The sequence below is a fragment of the Strigops habroptila genome, chromosome 4 (genome assembly GCF_004027225.2).
Source record: "Strigops habroptila isolate Jane chromosome 4, bStrHab1.2.pri, whole genome shotgun sequence".
Classification (NCBI taxonomy): Eukaryota; Metazoa; Chordata; class Aves; order Psittaciformes; family Psittacidae; genus Strigops; species Strigops habroptila.
The window spans coordinates 86358676-86381326 of record NC_046358.1 but is presented as its reverse complement, the minus strand read 5'-3'; the positions used below and the strand labels follow the sequence as shown (position 1 = coordinate 86381326).

Here is a 22651-nt window from a genome sequence, read left to right as displayed (position 1 = left end):
TCCTAACACTCAAATGTCTTTCCCTAACATGACTGGGTGTGCAACAACTGAAATAATGCTGACTGTTCATGACAGTAATGATTAAGATGCCAGTAAGATCTAGATTCAGTTTATCACTCTACCAGGCTTTTCCATTTTTAAAAAGGGACTAAAAAGGAAGACCCATGGAACTAGAGGCCAGTCAGTCTCACCTCAGTGCCCAGCAAGATCGTGGAGCAGATCCTCATGGAAACAGTGCTAAGGCACATAGAAACTAAGGAGGTGACTGGAGACAGCCAACATGGCTTCACTAAGGGCAAATCATGCCCAACAAAATTGGTGGCTTTCAACGATGGGGCTATGGCATTAGTAGATAATGGGAGAACAACTTACACCATCTATCTGGACTTGTGCAAGGCATCTGACACTGTCCCACATAACATCCTTGTCTCTAAACTGGGGAGGCACGGATTTGACAGATGCACCACCCGGCGGGCAAGGAATTGGCGGGATGGCCACATGCTCTGAGGGCTGAAGCAGCTCTGCTCTGGAGACAGGCTGAGAGAGCTGCGCTGGGTCAGCCTGGAGAAGAGAAGGCTCCTGAAGGGGAGACCTTAGAGCAGCTCCCAGTGCCTAAAGGGGCTACAAGAAACCTGGAGAGGGGCTTTTTACAACCGCATGTTTTGATAGGACCAAGGGTAATCGCTTTAACCTGAAAGAGGGTAGATTTACATTAAGTATAAAGAAGAAATTCTTCACTACGAGTGGTGAGGCGCTGGCACAGGGTGCGCAGGGAAGCTGCGGCTGCCCCAACCTGGCAGTATCCAAGGCCAGGTTGGACACAGGGGCTTGGAGCAACCTGGTCTAGTGGAAGGTGTCCCTGCCCATGGCAGGGGGTTGGAACTGGAGGAGCTTTAAGGTCCCTTCCAACCCAAACCATTCTATGATTCTTTGAGCTTGATGATATTTGGACCTCACGACACTGTGAGGAGGGGCTGACACTCTATCATATTGGAACAACATTAAGAACCTACTTAAAATCACACAGATTCTTTAGAAAATTAATTCTGGTGATTTGCAAGTCTGCTGCAAAAAGCAGAGGGATCTTTCTGTTGCCTAAACCTTGGTACTTTGACTTTCGGTATCAGCTGAGTGATTCATGGCTCTGTAAGTGATAATTCTCAGGTCAGAATGAAACGTTTTTGATACTTTTGCATATGCTGTGTAAAAAGATGTTTACCCTGGACTCTCACCTTAGAGAAAACACAAAAAATGAAACTATGTATTAAAAAAATTAACAACCAGTTCTGTACGCTCGCTATTTTGGAGCTATTTTAAGCATCTTAGATAAATTTCCCTCTCATAAGTGATTTTGAATCAAAGGCTGGAAACTTAGTTGCTGTATTCACTACTAGTTCATGCATAACCCAAAGGTCATCCAAGAAACTATAGTAATATGCTAAATCACAAAAATACTACCGATGCTTATCATTCTACAAATAATTTATTTTTCCTTGAACACTGAAAAAGTGACAAAATATCCATGCTGTAGGCAAGTATTCACCCAAATGACACACTTAGACAAAACAGCAGGACTGGTCCTTCCACCAATTTCACTGGGAACTATCATAAACATTGAAAAAAACATAGAAGTCATTTGTGGATACCACACCCAAACTAGGAAATGAAGGTGGGCCCATCTTTCTTTCCTGTTCTCTGTTTACTGGTCAAATATAAACCCCAATGCTGTACACACAATGCTAATAACGCAGAAGAAAAAAAAAAAAAAAGGAGAAGAGCTGACTTCCAAATGCTTTCAACAAAACATGTCATTGGAAGTTCATTCTTAGTTTGAGTTCCTAGCCAAAACACCAGCCTCACCTGATTCTATGAGCTACCCACATGGTGCACAGTGCCTGTGGCAAATGCTACAGACACAAGTGATAATATAAATAATATCAAAATACTACTGGGGCAGAGCTTGCACCTCAAAAGACTGATCTGAGGGATGGCCACGTCATCTACATATACCGATATTACAAGACAGACAGCAAACTCAAAGAACTAAATCGTTACAGGAGACTAACTTCCCAGCTGTAGATGAAAACACGGCTGCTATCTATTAACAGTAGAATCAAGCTATTCCTGAGTGTGATAACCAGGAGATTTCTTCCAAAAATAGTCACTGAGCTAAGAGGCAATGACAATATTCTTTGTTTTAATTTGGTAAAGAGCAAGTACATGATACATCCAATGAGAGAAGATAATGTTGGATGAAGTGAGTATTAATTCAATTTGAAGGACATAAAAAAGTTAAGGCTGAACTAAAGTTATTGATATCAAATAAGTAGACTGAGGAATTAAGGTAACTGATTAACATCATTAAATATACTGAATTTCATTATGAACTGGATCAAATGAGTGCTGTGAATCCTCAAGCCAGAGATACAAAAGCTGTATGGAATTTCCACTCTAACCACACAACTGGATGGAAGTCAGAGCTTGAGCAAAAGAGGGAAAGGATCACCGGGTAAGTTGCTGAAAGAAAACTCCTCTTTCAATGCAGGCACATTGCTCTTTTCCGTGAAATTAAATACTAGACCTAAAAAATAGACTTTGAGGTCATAACACTATCCCCACCAAACTGCCCACCTATCCTGCTTCCACCTTTTGTAGGCTTTCCTTTTGTGTCTGTGTTTGTCCAGGAGCTTCTTCTTCACGCATGCAGGCTTCCTGTCATTTTTGACTGACTTCCTCTTTGTTGGGATGCATCACTTATGAGCTTGGAGAAGATGATGCTTGAATATTAACCAGCTTTTTTGGCCCCTCTTCCCTCCATAGTACTCTACCATGTAGATCCCCGAAAAGGCTGAAGTCTGCTCTCCTAAAGTCCAGGGTAGTGAGCTTTTTGTGTTCCCTCCTTGCTGCCCTAAGGATCCTGAAATCAACCATTTCATGGCCACTGCGGCCAAGGCTGCCCTTGAGCTTCACATTCCCCACCAACCCATTGTTGTTGGTGTGAACAAGGTCCAGCACAACCCCCTCCTATTGGTTCCTATATCACTTGGAGAAGGAGTTTACCACCAGTTCATTCCAGGAACCTCCTGGATTGCTTGTGTCCTGCTGTGTGTTCCCAACAGATACCAGGGTGGCTGAAGTCCCCCATGAGGATCAGACCTTGTGCTGCTCCTATCGGTCTACAGCAGGCTTCACCCTCTCAGTCTTCCTGGTGGGGTGGCCTGCAGCAGATCCCCACTATAATGTCACCTGCCCCTGCCGTCCCTTTAATCCTGTCCCCTAAACTCTTGGTTGGCTCCCCATCCACCCCAGGTGGAAATCTGTGCACTCCAGCTGGTCACTGACATAGAGGGCAACACCTCCTCCTTGTCTCCCCTGCCTGTTCTTCCTGAAGAGCCTGTATCCTTCTATTCCAACACTCTGCCATAGGAGCCATCCCACCACGTCTCCATAATGCCAGTAAGATCATTGCCCTGCAGGCACAGGTACATCTCTAACTCCCCTTGTTTATGCCTCATGCTATATGTGTTTTCAAGTTGGGCCACATATGTTTATATGAGCATTTAAGTAGCTCACCCATATTTGAGAAGAGAAAAAATAGCTGATTTAGGTCACTGCATGTCCACTAATTATTCTGTCTGTTGTCATTCAGATTAAAAACAGAAAAAATGGGATAAAATCATTAATACATTTGGAAAAGGCACATCATGGTAGATTCACCATATAACTTTGAGAAATCAAAGGCCCTTCTCGAAAATGGAAATGTTGTCATTCTAGTAAGGACTTCGATAAAGGACGTGGTAAGATTAATTACGATAATGAGAACATGTTTCTTAACAGTGTTATATATCTGCTGTTAGATTGACTAATGGAGAGATGATGATGGATGGTATGAAAGAGGAAAGCAGCTGACAAAACAGCAGAACTCGAGGCTCAGCCTTGTGACTTAGTATGGTAGCAATACTAAGCAGAAAGACACCTTTAGTACAGAAAAAAGATGGAATATAATGCAGAAGAAAGTAGATGATCTGAAATAAATCTGGACTGTAAAATCCCCAGTAATCAGGACAGTGAAATTCTGGAGCAGCATCTCAAGAGTAGAGATAGCTGACACCTTTTTAGTGTCATGTAGCTGGTCAACTTATGATAGGGAATGTATGATATGAAGCTTGCAACAATCCTGGAGTCAATAGTCTAATAAGTCCTTTCACAATATGATACTGAAATGCCTTCAATAGTCTTCATAATTGGAAGAGAAATTAGCAATTGAATGGTCTTTGCTTACAGCTTACTAAGTATTAAACTTTCTAGTGAAAGAAATCACATCCTGCTGTGAATTCTTCATGTCCATTCAAAGGTCCCAAAATGAAAACAGACATCCAGTGTTGTACAGACAGCTTCTAGCATAACATGTCTTTTTCAGTATCACATTTGTTTCCATTAACTGGCACATTTAACCTTTTCATAGTGTTGCATAAGAATTAAACCTCAGTAGACTGCATGCCACTGTTCTCTTCCCAAGCATTTCACTATTACACTCAAGCATCCAAGAAACTTACAATGAGTCTGCCTACAGAAGTCTCTAAAATGATTTAAATTGTTTTTCTGGAGTGTCTTACTCCAACCACTATGAGAGTTTCCTGGTCTTTCCACCTCCTCCTCATCTATTCAGGTTTCTCGTAATTATCTGCAATAAAACTTTTTTAATTATACTTAAAATAGAAATTTGACCCAAGTTATTACTACTGAGACTTCCTTACCAATCCAAGAAGTTCAGTAAAAAAGAGAACACATTTATACCCAAATCCAGAGAATAATAATTATTTTTTCATAAGAAATACAATAAAAATGCCTATCATCAGTGAAAACCACAGCAGTAGAAATAATTATTTCTTAGAAAATTTTGGTTTACTTAAGCAAATACCTCAACAACTGAAGTCTTGAATGCATGCCACGTTTTTTCATAAATAATATCTTAACTGATAATCCAATCCATAATAAATTTGAAACCACTAAAAATAAGCAGAGACGTAGTTCTTACCTCAGGATGAAACTGCTGCTCTGTACGAGAATGACAATATTGACAGCTATCCCCACTTTCACACCTTGAAGGTTCACCCCATTCATCCGCATGTTTTACATTGGGGCAAGGAGTGGACCTAGAAAAAAGTGATGTCCAGAGCATGTCTGTATCTACTTCTTAGCAGAAGTCTCAAAGGATTTCCCACTAAATCTCAGAACCTTAGATTCTGGGACCTGCAAAGTTGCAAATTCTGAGACATTCTGACTTTCTGTAAATTCTCTGATAGAAAGATGAGCTAGTAGGATTCTATCTATCTTCTGCCTAATGACATTTATTCACAGTCCTGAGACTGTCAAGCAAAGCCCATCAATTCTAAACCTCGTATCGCTGCACAAAAAAACCCCACCAAAACCAATGAAGAAACCAGAGTGTATGAAAATTAAGTAAAATGATGTAATGATGAGTGATGTAATGATAAAAAGAGAGAATGCATTAAACTTTGCTTTTAAAAATATTGCTCAGAAATAGAAATTTATAGAACAAAATCAGAAAAAAAGACAGAAATTACAATTGATCTTTTCGTAACAAAGGTGTGAGTTAGTGATTCCAAGTTTTTACAGAAATTGCTTTCATTCTTCACAAGTAAGAAGGATATTTCCATTACAGATTCATAGCTTTTGTCTTTAGAACTGCCTGATCACTCTCAACAGATGCTTTTTTTCAAAAAAAAAAAAAAAATTAGCACAGCTATTGGGAAAGACGTGGGTTTACTCCATTAGGAACATCCAATTGCATTATAGAAGAACCCAACAGATCAGTCCATTAAAAAAAAAGCTGTCTGACTGACCAAAAAGTCTATTCTTAATAAGTATTTATGTACCTGTATTTGAATTTTCTGGGATTTCGTCTTCTATCTCGACTATTGTGATAGTGTGGACATGCATATCCCTGGCGGCAGAGTCTGGGTGGCTTTGTACACTGTTCTGTCTTGTAGCCAGCTAATACAAAATTTGTGTCTGTAAACAGGTCAACAATTAAAAGAAATAAACAACTAAATTTTGCATTCAGAGTGTCTGTAATGAGCGTGGGTATCACACTGCTTTTGGAAAAAAAATTGTAATTTTTTGTGTACAAATTACAGACCCCTCCATTCGTATAAACTTTGACTGACTCCTGCAGTTTTTAATAAAAGTCTAACACATTTACATGCAAAGCAATCGCCATTGCTTTTATATGCAATAGCAATATTACAATAAAGTACACAAATAAAGCACTAGCAATCTATTGGTAGAGAAACCATCCAGGAATTCTAATTATATACATTTAACATTTTGAAAACGAATACTTGGAAATAAATTATTCATTTTAATAAGACAAAGACTAAAAACTTATACAATTTTATATCTGGGTTTTTCATAAGTTTAGTGTTGACAGTCCTTATTTTACCAAAACTGCTTCCATGTTAAGGCATGTTAAGGCTGTCCAGTAAAATCCTCCTGAACAAATTCTAAGCCTCTTCAGAGAAGAGGCTTTGCCTCTGCCTCTACACCTTTGGTTCCAGGAAGGAGGAACTAGGAAATGACAAATAAGGCTCTGTGCAGAAACAGAAAAATTCAGAGAAACAGTGGAGCAAGTAAATAAATTAGAAGGTACAATTTAGCTAATGGAAAGCCTGGATTTCTGAGGAGTAAATCATGTCAAACCAATCTAACTTCTTCGTAAGATGGGAAAATGGATGTAGGTAAAACAGAAGCAGTCAATGTCATGTATCTCGAATTCTGCATTTTAGCTGGGTATGTTCTCAAAAACGAACTGCACAATACTACAAGACTCCTGTAGGATTTGCGAAAAACTAGCTGAAGAAATGTTCTCAAAATGTCATTAATGATGCACATTCAAATAGCAAAGATTACTGCGTGAGGGTGCTGAGGCGCTGGCACAGGGTGCCCAGGGAAGCTGCGGCTGCCCCATCCCTGGCAGTGTTCAAGGCCAGGTTGGACACAGGGGCTTGGAGCAACCTGGTCTAGTGGAAGGTGTCCCTGCCCGTGGCAGGGGGTTGGAACTGGAGGAGCTTTAAGGTCCCTTCCAACCCAAAGCAGTCTGTGATCTCTGGCTACAAAATAAGCAAGTCTAAACCATGAACATGAGAACCAATGTTCTAATTTTCTGTTTAAATTCTGTTTCTATTTCATTCCTGTTAGTCAAGTTCAGCAAATAATGGTCCATAAATTAGTATATTAATGACTCAAAAAAACAAGATTCCAGTCATTACTACTACTTAGCACAAACCAGAGCTCCTACTGATTTTTAAGAACACTTCAACGTTCTTAAACATTGTTCTTAAGAACAGTTCAATGACACAGACTAGCAGCACTCGTATGAATAAACTGACATACTAAATATTTTCAAAGACCCTATTAGACCAAGTATTTTAAACATTTTCAAAACAAAACATTTTCAAAATGCAATCTGAATATAAATGTGACAGACAGTACAACTTGTTCACAAATATCTGTATTCTTGTATAAACCAATTTTTACTCTGTTAAGGCTTTTGAACTTCTCCCAGACGAACATCCAGGATCAACAAACTGGATCAAACACCAATAAAGAAACAGAGAAAGGAGACAGAGTAATGTTACCGTGCCATCTTGGATCTTCACTAAGGATCTTCTCAATCATTGCCTGGCTTGCTAAAATTCCTGGTTGCAGATCTGGAATGCCTTCACCACATCCTACCTGCCCATTCTGTAAGGTTTCCTGTGCCTGAAGTTCTCTGGAATGGGGAAAAGACAGTAACACTGATGAACTTTATATGTATAGCTAAAGTAACCCTATTTCCTGCAGGTATAATCCTGTCCAAATGTATCAGAATTCTGACACTTGAACCAGCTCTTAACAAGCCTAAGTTTAAAAAAATAAAAAATTGACTGCATTTCATACCAGGACTTGCACTGAAGCTGGTAAACCGGTGTAAGGAATGACTATTACAATCAAATCAAAGAAAACACATGAAGGAATGGTGGCATTATATACACAGACAATGTTTGTACCAGCAATGCCCATCTGCACCTCTGTATGCTGGTGTGCTGACATCTCAAATATGCTAATATTTTTTGATATTTCACTGCCACAAAGGACATAGAGGAACTAAAAAAGATATAGAAAGGGCAATAAAGGCGATGAGAAATACAGAGGAGCTCCTCTATGAGAAAGAATTAAATACCGTAAGACTCTCTGCCTTAGAAAAGTTACGACTGAAGGAAGGTACAAAATATAAGCTACTTAATACTACATCATATAAAAGTAGGCAAAGTACTTTTGGCTCACTGTAAGATTTTGTGAGAGAAGTTTGTCAAGACATTTGGGAGACCTAGTAACAAACAATAATCATTACGAGCAAATGGAATCTCTTCAGCGAGAACTTACAACTGCTTTGGAAGTAAGCAATCACAAGACTGCTGGAAGATCAGAATGACTACTACCAAACTAAAAGGTATTGTATTAGTGGTATGAAGCCTCTACCAAAAATCAGAGACAATTCTATTCCACCATTATAGTAAAATTAAGCTGTACAGAGATTCAACCACAGCAAACCAGTATATAAGATTTAAAATTAAAAAAAAAAAAAATACTATAGCATAATTATATTAGGCAGACTCTGAAGCAATGGAAGAACTAGATGAGAAATCAAATACCAGAGGTGGACCTATACTATGAGAATATATTCTCTACTCTATGAGAATCAAAGGCCTCTACTGTCAATTGGCACTGCTTTCTCAAGACACACATATTCAAGCAGCTTACTTCCTATACCAAAATACTCCTACTCAGGATCTCTGAAGAGAAGTTTGAAAGGTTGTGGTTTATAATGTAACTAGTTATGAAATAATTCACATATTATTTCAAGAACCCCACGTATTTCAAAAAAAGAAAATCTCAAAGGGAAAGAAAACAAGACAGACCCAAAGCCAAGTCTAAAACCTTTCGAACAGTCAAAATATTTCTTTACAGATTCAGAAAAGGTGCAGGCAATGAGAAGGAAACCAGTTCTTAGAGAGTGCTTTTCTTAAAGGTGGATATATCGAAGAACAAGGCTATTAAGGGGAATAAATTAAACGTCTGCATCAGTGATTCTACTATTATTTCTCTGCTCTTTACTTAAAATGAAGAAACCCTAATACCTGTATCCACCATAGTGGAAAAAGACCACCAAAGAAAAAGTAAGACCTGATTGTTCGGACGTTCTTACGAATGCTGGATGCCTGACATCAGAAGCACGGCACGTGACTGTTTTTCACAAACATCAAAGAAGTTTGAGGCAGCCTACTTGTAGGTTCAAGCTGTTAGATGTAGACTCCTACCACAAGCGTCTTCTGCTCCTCCTGATGCTCTATACATAGCCAATGACCAATAAACAATCATGTGATACATTAAAAGACATTTAGAGAACGGAGCTTGGTTTCAGTCTTGCCATACATTGGCTCCTTATTCTAACTCAATACAAAAGATTACAAAGATGTTAAGCATTCCTTATTGAGACAGACGTGGCCTCATGCTGCATATGCTAAATGAGGGAAGCTAAAAAGAAGAAAATGTACAGACGTCTTGCAGAAGAAGCATCAGCTAGCTAACTGAAGAAAGTCTTCTGGAAAGAAAAGCTATATATAACTAAACAGTATGTGACCAGGCAATGCAGCAGTGAATTTTGTGTCAAAATATGACTCTATAATTATGAAAAAGCACTAATTTTACTAAAATGATTGTGAAGGGAGAGTTATCTCCCAACAGAACGTTGAGAATAAGGGATAACAAAGTTAAGAATGTAAGATAGCAGCCATACCAGCTCAGATCAAAGGTTCATCTAGCCTGGAATCCTGTCTCCAACAGTGGCCAATAGCAGATTCCTAGGGAAGAGTATAAGAATAGGGCAAGCGTATAGTGATACTTCCCCAGAACGCTCTTCCAGTGCCCAATAAGAGACACTTGTGACCTCCAAGGCTTCAAAGCTCTCTTGGAATTGGAATCCTTTACTATCGAGTATATACAGACCAATTTTTGTAGCAAGAGCTCTGCCTCCACCCGTTTATATAATTATAACACCTCCCAACAGCATGCTTATCTCCCAGCTTTGGCCAGAGCTAAAACTCATACATTACAAATTAGAGAGGTAGAAAATAATACTGATATCTTCTACATGAAAAAATACAACATAATTTTTAAAAAAGCCCACAACATCAGCAGGCAAAATGTCAAACAAGCTGAGAACCTGAAAGATGGCTTAACAAAATCATAAATTTGTGAATGCAAAAACCACATGCAAATTTACAAGTCATAAATGACAAAAGGCAGAGTATCTGGTCTTCTATCAGTCATAAGATTACATATATGGTTCTTGAAACTGAAAGTTACAAAACCTCAGTATTTGTTTTTCCCAGTGTGCTTCTATCTGCTATCATGATGCACAGTGAATTGCATTCTTATGTTTACAGTTACAGAAGCAAGTATATTTTTCATGCAAAGCACACTGCATTTTCTGGTATGTGGTGATATAACAGACATGATAGTTCCTGCTAATTAGGCTGAATAATTTGAAACAAGACTACCTTATATCATACACTGGTGGTCTAAGGTCATGTGGACCATGAGCAAAGGCACAGTGAACTCCATTCTTTGCACAGTGACCCCGGGCATCTGTTTCATGAATGCATGTTCCAGTCTTGTAATATCGGAGATGATACTTTCTTTCTGTATCGCCTGTTGTCCGATGAAGGTAAGGGCAACTACATAACAGAAACAGGGAAGTTAGAGAGTTGCTTTTGAGTTTTATTATTTAATTCTGAATTATGCTGTATCTCTTATTAACTTATAACAAGTAACTTTGCAGTATTCTTCAAACAAAAATTGTCCCAAACAAACCACCATCACAGATCAGCTCAAAATTAAAAACATTAATATCTATTTCTTAGTCTCTGCTAACGTTATAAGAATTTAAAGAAGGCCAGCTCACAAAGATACTATAATAGATCTAGTAAACACCCCTGTAAGTAACAACATCATCTGAGCTAGGGAATGACATCTTCCATACTGATACAAGCTCAAATAATTTCTACGTTAGGAGGTAGAAGATTGTCTTGGTTTTTTTAATGTTATCATCATCTAAAATCAAGGAGTGCTCGAAGCATGGCGGGTTCTTTTCCCTGCCTGCTCTTTATAGACATGAGACTTATTGAACAATTTCAGGAGAAATCTAAAACGACTCATCTATTAAAAGGAAGAGAACAATTTTTACATCAGCAATACATCTTTGTGCATATACTAACCATTTTTCAGACACAGCCATGTGACTTAGAGTCCATACTTCAAAATGGCTAGCATCATATATCATAGAATCATAGAATAGTCAGGGTTGGAAAGGACCTTAAGATCATCTAGTTCCAACCCCCCTGCCATGGGCAGGCACACCTCACACTAAAACCATGTCGCCCAAGGCTCTGTCCAACCTGGCCCTGAACACCGCCAGGGATGGGGCACCCACAACCTCCCTGGGCAACCCATTCCAGTGCTTCACCACCCTCACTGTAAAGAACTTCTTCCTTATATCTAATCTAAACTTCCCCTGTTTAAGTTTGAAGCCATTACCCCTTGTCCTACCACTACAGTCCCTAAGGAAGAGTCCTTCCCCAGTATCCTTATAGACCCCCTTCAGATACTGGAAGGCTGCTCTGAGGTCTCCACGCAGCCTTCTCTTCTCCAGGCTGAACAGCCCCAACTCTCTCAGCCTGTCTTCATACAGGAGGTGCTCCAGCCCTCTTATCATCCTCGTGGCCCTCCTCTGGACTCGCTCCAACAGCTCCATGTCCTTTTTATGTTGAGGACACCAGAACTGTACACAGTACTCCAAGTGGGGTCTCACGAGAGCAGAGCAGAGGGGCAGGATCACCTCCTTCGACCTGCTGGTCACGCTTCTTTTGATGCAGCCCAGGACACGGTTGGCTTTCTGGGCTGCAAGTGCACACTGAAGCCGGCTCATGTTAAGCCTCTCGTCAACCAACACCCCCAAGTCCTTCTCTGCAGGGCTGCTCTGAATCTCTTCTCCGCCCAACCTGCAGCAGTGCCTGGGATTGCCCCGACCCAGGTGTAGGACCTTATACTTGGCTTGGTAAAGCCAAATAAATATAAATAAATATATGGATTATAACTGCAGCTACCAACAGTAAACAAATTTTAAAAACCCCACAAAAATATATGCACAGGGATGTCTGTTCCCCCCAAGTTTATTTCACTGTAATTAATTTTGGTCTCTGCTGGTTTTGAAAAATTACTGATTTCTAAAAACTTTCCCCCATCCCAAAGTAAAAAGAAACTGCACCAAAAAAATTAAGAGAGTGATACAGAGCAATACATTAAAAGTCCCACAGAAATATTTTACTTTGAATGGAGGGAGAATAGTGAAAAACTAAGTAGACTTAAACACTAAAAAGAATTTATGCTGGCTTAAGCTTTATTTACTATATTCTAAAAAATGTTACTTAGAAACTAAGCAAATGCAATCGTTTGCAAACATTTACAAGTCTGATATTTGTATAGTTACATCAAAATCATACATTTTTCCTGCTGTGCTAAACATCTGTAGTTTCTGCGGACTTCCAGGAATTTATACTGTTTATGATTTCTGAGAATCAAGATGCTTCCTTATAGGAATTTAAGACCAGCATTCTATTAAACTAGATAAATGGGCTGCAGCTAGTGATTTGTACCCGTCTCTTTAAATCCCAAGAGAATTAATTAGTGGGAAGACTACACATACCAAATTCAGTGCTGTATATCTCATTTTGCCAGTGTAAGATGAAGCATAGTCTACACTCAGGATTTGAAAGTAGTTCTTTTACACTTCTTGGCTCTACATGAAAAGACAGTCAGGATGCCATCTTTGTTGCATCCACGATGCTGCCTCAGCTGAACTTTGTCAGAAATTCTTTGTGATGTGTGAATAGCACTGATGCAGCCCTCCTGTTCTGCTAGAACTGCTACTGATATGGAAAAATGAGAAAACCCACAAGAGTCAATCAGGTATTTTTGCCAGCACCAGTCCTGTACAGAGCTCTAAACAAGAGGAAATGCAATCTGAGACTATATTTTTGTTATTGCTAACTGTCCCACCAATAGCAGAATCTTTGCAGGGGCCAAATACTTCCACTTTCCCATCAGACTGTTCATTACAAACTCTGAAGTTCCACTCATATCTGAACACCTCACAAAGGCAAGAATACTCTGCCATATTCTCATGCATAATGTTCACGCCTCCATTTTCATCTACTTAAGTATGCTCGTTCCTATTGGAAACAAGAATTAAATGTCTTAACTTCCATGCAGGAAGTGTAGAAGTGTTTACATCTCATTGCTTGTCTCTAAGTCCATGATTCCTTGTGAGAGAGCAAACATTTCTGCTTAAACATCTGCAGATTTTCCCTACTGAAATTGCCTTATCAGGGGAGGACTCCACTAAAAAAATAGTAATAATAAGAGAAAGCCTTCAATTACTTTTAAATGAGAGAGAACAAGAGTGGAGACCTCAGAGCAGCCTTGCTACAAGGATGCTGGAGAGGGACTCTTCATGAGGGACTGCAGCGACAGGACAACAGGGAACGGGTTTAAACTTAAACAGGGGAAGTTCAGATTAAAGGAAGAAGTTCTTTACTGTGAGGGTGATGAGGCCCTGGCACAGGTTGCCCAAAGAAGTGGTAAATGTTCCAACCCTGGCGGTGTTCAAGGCCAGGTTGGACAGAGCCTTGGGCACTATGCCCTAGTGTGAGGCGTCCCTGCCCATGGCAACGGGGTTGGAACTAGATGATCTTAAGGTCCTTTCCAACCCAAACCAGTCTGTGATTCTACGAATATAGGCACAGCCTGTCAAACAAGCTAGGCACAACTTTTATGCAATGTGAGAGAGGGAGAAATACTCAGGTCACAGTTTTTCCCACAAAAAGACAACATGGATTCCAAAGACAATCTGGGAAAGAGTTATTTTGTCTGAATTTTGGCTAAAACTTGTAAAGAACTAGATGAGGGCTAGTTCTAAAGGTGACTTGAGGGGATTAAAACAGCATGCAAGCTTCAAAGAGCAAAACCAATGGCATCAATTTTGCATGTGTATGTTTTACATAAAAATGTGTTATTCATATAATACCACAATAATACATATGCAATTAACCACAGACATCTTGATCAGCTGTAGTTCATGGTAGGATCAGAAAGGCAAAGACCCCCAATAAAAGCAGCTTTAGATGGTAGATTGTACTTATCCACACATACTATCAAACTAAGCCAATGCACTGAAATATCCACAGAACTACTCAACCGTTAATGAACTAGAGTGATGTTAGATCTTACCTTCACTTTATTAATGAGATATTTCAATGGAGCATAAACCATTGTAATATACGGCTTTAAACAAGTCTAGTATTTTGATTTAAAATAGCTGATTTTAATTATCACTGGATTACATGGCTGCAAACTGATAAATTTGTCTTATGTACCATAGTTCGGTACTAAGGTTATTCAGACATCACTTATTCCTTAGGAACAAAGTTTTGATTACAAAACAAAACAAAGGCAAAAAAAGGTTGTTCAGTTGTTCCCAGGCATAATAAGAAATGTATTTCAAGGCCCATATCTCTACAGCTATCTCCCAGCTTAAAATAACTGTACTGATGTTTTACTTCTAAAATTACTCCTAAGTAATCATGAATCAGTAAAGAACATCACTCTGCATTTTTAAGTTCTATTCAAGTCTACACACAACATTTAACTATTGAAATCAGCTTTGTTTTCTGCATCCAGATCTCACAAGTAAAACTGACATTACATTATTCAAAGTAGATGTAACACTATGAAACAGTACATTCACAAAAGCTTAAAAGGTTAACTGATTACTGAAACATATTATTTCCTTTTCACATTCTTAATTCACATCATAAACATTCCAAAGATATCTTTTAAGAATAGAACTGTTCCAGTTTAAAAGGTAATGCTAGATGTTCTTAACTGTATGAAAACAACTACATAGTTCTACTTCTGTTAAACTTTGAGGCACTGACATTTTTTTTCCTATGATTACGTGAAGTGCTCTTCTGTAGTAGGCTTCTGTAATTCATTCACTCTTAGAGCAGTCTTACGTTACAGATAGATACATATTCTAAAAGAGAAGTTATTTTGGATCTGACATCAGTTGACAGTGGTTGAAAACCACAACAGATTTAAAAAAAAAAAAAAAAATCCCACTTCTATTCTCACGTGTGAAATCAAGAGGGACACTTGTCACTGCTCAAAATGCACGCATTTAACTCTGCGAGTATTCGAGTCTTTCTCACAGGCCCTTTCTTAGAACAGATTGTTTTAATTTGCTATCTTTAGAAAAGCCCTTTTCTAAACAGCTTTAAAATTTTGGGCTTCCTTTCAGTAAAAATTGAAAATTAGAAAGAAATATCTTTGTCAAGCCTGGGTAAAACCAACAATTTCTACTTTAACTGTCCTGAAAGTGTGTTCCTGAGAACAATTATGGGTGTCATCACTCTACCTTTCTTGCTAGTTCTCTATCACCTCACAAACTGCATTAACCTAACCATGTATTCAGATGAGTAGAACAGAGAAACAGGCACACAGATAAAAGGCAAAAAGGTACCAATATGTTGTCACAGACAGCTTAAAACAAAGGTGTCCTGGCACTACTGTTTATAACCTATTTCTGTAAGAATTTGAAGTTGCTCCAAGTAAAAGGCTAAATTTTCGGCAGACAACAAAACAGGGTCAAAACATACTCTTTTGCCAAGTTCGAAACAGGAATGCCACAACACTGTAAGCATATCCTCAGAAATATAGGTGCTTTCCTCCATTTTTTTCCCCTGTCACTTCAGACATGCTGTGGCGTTGTCTATCTTTAAGCAAGTTACCCTTGACTTCTCTTGCTTTTCCCAACCATTTGCACTGCATGCCTTTCCTCTTCTGACTTAATTTCAGTTATCAGCTTAGAACAGTTGGCTGTGATTTTTAGCCAGCAGTTCTCAGGATCAGATCTAAAATAAGGCCTCCGCAGTTCTGCTGAAACTTCTTTCACAAATGCCTTCAATAATCTCACCTTATAACTGAGTAAAAGAAAACATTTCATTTTCTCTACTCACATCTATCTTTGTTTTCTTAATTTACTGTCTGCTCTTGCTCAATTTTTTCCCCTTGAAACATTATTCTCCTCATTTATGGGAATTCAGTTACATTCACACTTTCGTCTCAATCCCCCCCTGCAGTGTATCTTCCAACTCCAATGTTGTCTTATGCCTCTGCTGAGTGGTCTCACAGGTCTCCAACCTTGGTCCCTGTTCGCATCCTCCTACATCTGAGCAATTTCACTGCAAAACACAAACCTGAAAACCACCACCTCTTTGCTGGTAACTCCTGAACCTATCCATTTAATTCAAACTGTAAGCAAGAAATGTTAAAACAGAGGTATGAATCTCACTACTGGTCTTATCGCTGGGAAGTGCTCTGCACTTCTATTACGCCAGACAATATAATCACCCTGTTTGCCATTTAGGCTCCTAACCAAAGAGTAATCTTCAGCAACTGTAGGGGACAACCTTTCCAATCCAATTGCAGCAAACAGGTTTCCATCTCATATCTCAGTTACTGAAACATCTCCTCTTATTTGCTTCTAACAATTCAACCTTGCCCAGCTAACACCCTTTTGAAACATCGATTCCTTTTCCCTCCTTTAGAATCAGTATCTATCACTCAGTAATGAAAGGTCAATTTTTGTCTCAAACCAATCCATTACGTGAGCAACCATTATCACTGTTGATTTTCAAAGAACTGCTCATGCTGCCCTAGGACCAGCAGGAGTGCTGTACAAATGTCTGGAAAGGTAATTAATTGTTCTCTTTTACATCATACTTCAGAGACATTTTTTGCTGTTTCTATTGCTTAGGCATGGTCCTCAGTGTTTTCATGCTGCCTAGGGCATTTCTGTTGTTTACCTTCTCTTATCTCTGTTGTTTAGTTTGCAAAGCCTCTGGGAAAAATCCACCTTTTCCTTCTGTGACTACAGCCTACAACACAAAAAATACCTGATCTGTGACAAGTGCTACTATACACCACAGTAACCAAAATAGTTACCCTTAATTTTTTTTTAAACAGCTGACCAGCAAAACTACATATTTTCTGGTTGTTTTCCTGCCTTATTTTTTTTCGTCAGAAGTCCTTCCTTGCTTCCGCCACTGCAGATGAAGGTAGCTCTTCTGATACATAACCACAATACACCCAGCTGCTCTATGTATGCCTGCCTGCCTGCCATATTGTACTATTTGCTCATTCTCATCTCCGCAAAGCTTCTACCCCTCCCCAAGTTCACTGCAGACCCTCGTAGCCTTTATCTAGAAGAGATACATGTCCATGGAAATGCAAACACTACTGGGCTAGCCAGACAGCTAACAGTAAATTCCTTCCTTTGCCTTTTCTCACTGGAAGCATCATGGAACAGTCATTCTCCTTTACTACCAATCAATCTTCACAAAACTTAGGTAAGCTTAAAATCTTGAAGCCACCTCTACACAGAATGGCTAGCACCTACCCATCAATTTTGAAGTTGCCAGAAGAGTAAGACAGCACAACTGGAAAAGTAAAAAAGGACCAGCAACAATACTAGGACAGATGTACAGGAACAATACTAGCAGAAAACCAGTTTCTTATGTTATCCCTTATAGATCACCACAGTGCAAAATCATAGTTCTAACTCTACGATAGCCTCAAGAACACATGCTTATATAGAAGTGTATGTACCAAAAATTAACAAATCACTTATTGAAATCTGTTTCCAAATAAACTGCAGCAGGATTCTATCAATCACTTTTGCTAAGGAAAAATTATCATTTTTCCTTAATGATGTCACTCATAATACTTTAAACACCTAGGAGTGAAAGAAATCACTTACTCATCTCCATCTGGGCAGATTCCTGTAGTCTCATCATATTTTGTACAATAAACATCTGGACTGTAGTTAAAAGTCCCATCACGCCTTCGTATAGGTCTACGACGACGCTGATTTAGGAAATGCCAATGAAAACAGGTAAATGGTCTGTGCTGGGTACACTTGTGCTGCAAAAATAGGGGGCACTGCTCTGTCCTAAATTCCTTTAGATACCTAAAAAAATTAAACTGTGTTACAAGTTTATCTTATTGGAGGCACATTTTTACAGTATTAATAAGGCACTTAACAATTCAGTGCACACAGCCCATGAAAAATTCTACAAATGTACCTGCATACAGTTTTAGTTCCTATGCACAATGTACTCTTTAGCTGTTGAATACAAGCAACTTTCATTATTTTGATAGATGTATTACTAATAAAATATAGTGGAACACCTGGCAAATTATACTATTTTTAAACTAAGCTAAAATCAAATAAATACATTAGTTTAAAAAGAACAACATTTAGAATATTGTCCAAAGTAACCACCAAAGAGATTATAAATCAAACAAGTTACTAGAATGAGCATTCGTATTGCTTGCTACCATACAAGGTAGTCCTACAAAGGCTATTTTACCTAAAAACCCCACATCTAATTTAAACTACTCCTTAATCACAACATTCACAGAATATGGACACACTATATGAAAAGCTAGAGGTTAAAAGAGCTTTATGAAGGTTATCAGGAGCTATGAGAGAGCTTCATCAAGCTTACTTTAGCAACAGTTATGTTTCTGTTGAGACAGTCTGGGATCTGTGGAGGTTACTTAGGTGTTAGTAAGACAGTCCTTCTTTAGCATGCAGGGCACAAAAGCTAGTTAGGAAGGCCAATACTTCTTTCCACAGGATATCAAGATCATGCCAGACTGGGCGCTACTGTGGCATTTGTCAAAGAATGTAAGACAGCACTTCTTCCTGCCTCAGTTCATATGTCTATTAGCCAATTTAGCAAGTTCTTTACTTTGCTGAAGTTATGCAGTATTTGCAGAGGAAAGGGTATATGGGGACTTTACAGAAGAACCTTAAAATTCCTAGATGTCTCTAAAAGAACTCAAGATATCACAAAGAAAGGATTAGCAAGAGGAATTGGGCATCTTTTCTTTCCCAGGTGCTTAAATTGGCACATGGGGGATACAATGACACAAAATGATGAAGCATGCCTCCAAGTTCAGAGAAGAATCTTCAAACTACCCAGGATTGTGGGGAAGGGAAAAAAACAAAAAAAAAAAAAAACAAAAAAACAACCCCACACTAGAATAGGGTTTTTTTGTACGTTAAGGGCTGTAGCAGTATCTGGGTAAGTGGCCTCATTCCTGTGGTCTTTCTGAGAGTGCTGGAAATGTGACATTCTAGAAGCGACGTTACAGGGATGGGAGTGAAGGAATGCCACAACTATGTGACAAGTTATTCTGCATTTGTGAGGAGCACCTGGTCCTACACGAGATGGGCTGTCAGTAATGCCAGCGGGCTGCAGGGACTTTATAGACCATAAAAGAAAATGGACAGGCTTGTGGAGAGGATAGCAAGCACACGGAAACTGTCTTTCAGTACGGGAAGGTCTGCAAAAATACCACGGAAACGTCCCAAGGACCCGAGCTGAGGCTGGCTGCACAACGCTTAGAAGAAGCGGGAAGACTACTGTTATAGCTTGGAGAGGGCGGTCTCGGAGCGCGAGAGGGTGCTGCAGGGCCCGGGATGCCGGAGCACACGGTGCAGCCCAGACAGGCACGACCGTGGGAGCAGACGCAAGGCGCGGAAAACCGCCGCAGGGGCCCTGCAGGCAGCCGTGCTCAGACCCCCTCATTGGCCGGCACGGAACGAGGCTTCCTCCCCGAGGTGCCTGGAGCCGGAAAAGGAGCACGGCGGGAGCCGGCCACAGCCGGGTCTCCTCACAGACCTGCCGCCAGCGCAGTAGGCCGCGCGAAGCAGGCCTGGCAAGCGACCGAGCCCTCCGCCTCGGGTCCCAGGGCTCTCCCCACGCGGCGCTGGGGCCCGGGGAGCGGTGCGCCTCCAGGACGCGGTACCTACGTATAGTGCGTTGGCTGCTCGGTCTGCGGAGACCCGCCGCCCCGCGACACCGCTTTCGCAACCGACGGCATCTTCCCCGGCGGGCCACAGAGCGCACGCGCAGCCCGGTCCTGCCGGCCCCGCCCCCTGCAAGGCGGCCCCGCCCCACGCGCGACGCCCCCGGAGCCGTCCGCCGCAGCGCTCCAGCAAAACGCTGCAGGCAGAGCTGGCAAGTGTTCCAACGCCTTCACAGCAAGAGACGATGAGCATAGTTTCGTAGGTAATTATCTTTATTAAACACCTATCATTACCCAAAAATAAGGCACACACGAAGGGGCAGCTCTTTATTTCCTTAGATACAATTAGTACATTGCTGGGTCCACTGATTTAAGGAACATGGAGAAAGCAAAGGAGGCAGGGGAACAGGCATTACACCTTAGGGCAACATAAATAAAATCCAGAACCACTGTTATTCGCCAGGACGCCCCTACGAGTGTATCTCAGTTGCAACAGTCTACTGCAGTAGAAATTGAATCCTAAAACTAATTAAACCTTATGGCAGTAGCAAACCAACCATCCTCATTTATTAGGCATCACCTGGTTGAACTACAGGAGGACTCAACAGCAAAATTAAAGCATAGTGTGCATGTTGTTCAGAGACTCACCGGCAGCGTCAGACAAACATGATGCTGTGTCAGTTTTCTCTGTAGCTCCAGCCTGCGTCTTACAGGCTGCTGCCACGTTTGGAGTTACGGTTTGTTGTGGGTGGTGGCGGTGGTGGTGTTTGGGGTTTATTTGTTTTCTTTTTTATAAATTAGTAATTTTAATGGCACATAAAGTTTTGCATTTTTACATGAGAAAGCTTAAAAGAAATGCCTCTAACTTTGAAGGGAAATAAGTTGTAGCAGCAGCTTAGATTCCTCCGCTCCCTGAAAAGTGTCCAGAGTGTGCAAGTTTGAGTATCTATGTATCTGTAGGAAAAAAACGACAGTACATTGTCCATGAAACAAGGAGTTTCCTCCTAATATACTGCAACCCAATCACCTCCATTCCTTACAAAACCTCTCCTCCCAATAATGATCATCTACATCAGGCATGTCTGAAAGGTTATTGTCCAGAAAGCAAGCACCAAATATGGATTAAGGGTTGAAGAAGATGATTTCTACATAATTTAGTGGAATTACAAAATAACCAAAAAAACTCCAAAACCACCAAAAAAAAAAAAAAAACCACCACCCACAAAAAAACCCAAAACCAAACGAACAGAAAAAAAAACCCAAAAAAAAAAAAAAAAAAACCCACCCAAAAAACCCCCAGAATACAGAACCACGTATTAATGAATCATCATCACTTACAGTGATCACTTACAGCTGTCTTCAATGTAAGTTGAACATACTCTGTGACTAGCAAAATGTCAAATGAAGGTCACCTTCAGCAGCAATTTTACAGACCTACAGTTTTGATATTCTAATACACTGTGCATGTAAGAAAAATGATCCATGGAAAAGAGATGGGTTGCATAAAATGTATCTTCAAATGCAAGTTGATTTGCAATACATCCTGCCCACCCCTACGGTGCAATGCAGAAAGAATCTAACTCCTTGTGCTACCAGCTTAAATTACTAAAACCAGCACAGAAAGCAGCACGACACATGAAGGAATCAAGCTTATAAGGTAAGATTGCAAAAACAAGTTCTCCCATTACATTGTCAGCACAGGTTTTAAACAGGCGAATGCCAGCAAACTTCTGGCATCTCCTTCACTGCAGCCGCACTCCCGTCCTCATCGTTTCTCCTTCTGAAGTTGCAAGGAAGCGTTGCTCCTCTGCGCCACATCTAAAGAGTCCATCATCTGACCAGAGAAAACTGCTTCCAGTCGCTCATCGATCTCCGTTGGTTCCCTGAACACACACCAAAGCAGGAGCCCAGTGCACAGCAGGCTGAGAGGCAGCACCTTCACCCACGGCCTCTCGTGGTCGCTCCCCATGGACTGGCTGACGCTCCACACCCGCGGGCTGGCCTTGCTGGCGGAGAAGGGGATGGGCCCCCCGTCCTCCGGCTCCGCGCCCGGCGCGCCCTCTGGGCCCCGCCGCCGCGCCAGCCACCTCCGGGGGCCGGGCAGGCGCAGGCGCCGCGCCCTGCAAAGACACACGCGTCAGGGGCGGGAGGCGCACGGCCGCGCCGCGCCGCGCCGCGCCCCGCGCCCGCCGCCTCACCGCCAGCCGCCCAGCGCCCAGCTCATCCCGCCGTGCCGCCCGCGCGCCTCCTCCCCGCGCACAGCGGAAGCGGAAGCGCGGCGCGCGGCGGCAGCACCCTACCGCGGGAGGAGGGGGGTGGGGCTCGGCAGAGGACCTGTGGTGGGGGACGCTCACGGAGGGGAGGCGAAACGGCTGCTTACGGCGCTCCCGGCGCCCACAGGAACGTTTCTACTGTTCGCGTTGGAAGAGCCCGCCGTGTTCCAAATCACATACTGAGAACTGCCGCGTATTCCCTTCACACAACTACTCTTTTATGACAGTTGGGTGTTTTCGCAGACCCTTCCGTCAGACCCTGAACAGCTTTCCCTTTATCCACCCGCTATCCAAAGATGACATCGACCTCTGAACGG

General features: G+C 41.0%; 2 protein-coding genes across 16 annotated transcripts in view; both read right to left on the bottom strand.

Annotated features, from left to right (window-relative positions):
• Positions 1-20186, bottom strand: part of UNKL (unk like zinc finger) — a 65629-nt gene extending 45443 nt beyond the window's left edge. For 10 of the 15 annotated variants that reach the window (XM_030481844.1, XM_030481845.1, XM_030481846.1 and 7 more), the window contains exons 1-6: positions 20066-20186; positions 18002-18211; positions 10626-10802; positions 7662-7795; positions 5901-6036; positions 5039-5156 (exon numbers count right to left, since the gene is read on the bottom strand). In XM_030481844.1, coding sequence (XP_030337704.1) covers positions 5039-5156; positions 5901-6036; positions 7662-7795; positions 10626-10802; positions 18002-18211; positions 20066-20136 — 846 coding nt within the window. In that variant the 5' untranslated portion in view covers positions 20137-20186. Of the gene's footprint in view, positions 1-5038; positions 5157-5900; positions 6037-7661; positions 7796-9862; positions 9927-10625; positions 10803-18001; positions 18212-20065 lie in introns of those variants that run through there. The other 5 variants (XM_030481856.1, XM_030481857.1, XM_030481852.1 and 2 more) reach the window with 5 other exon arrangements.
• Positions 20187-20316: 130 nt separating this feature from the next.
• C4H16orf91 (chromosome 4 C16orf91 homolog) lies at positions 20317-22324 on the bottom strand. Its single transcript, XM_030484106.1, has 2 exons — positions 22260-22324; positions 20317-22181 (listed from the first exon to the last, which is right to left on the bottom strand). Exons 1-2 carry the CDS (start codon positions 22283-22285, stop codon positions 21827-21829), a joined length of 381 nt encoding a protein of 126 aa, XP_030339966.1. The 5' UTR covers positions 22286-22324; the 3' UTR covers positions 20317-21826.
• Positions 22325-22651: the final 327 nt, after the last annotated feature.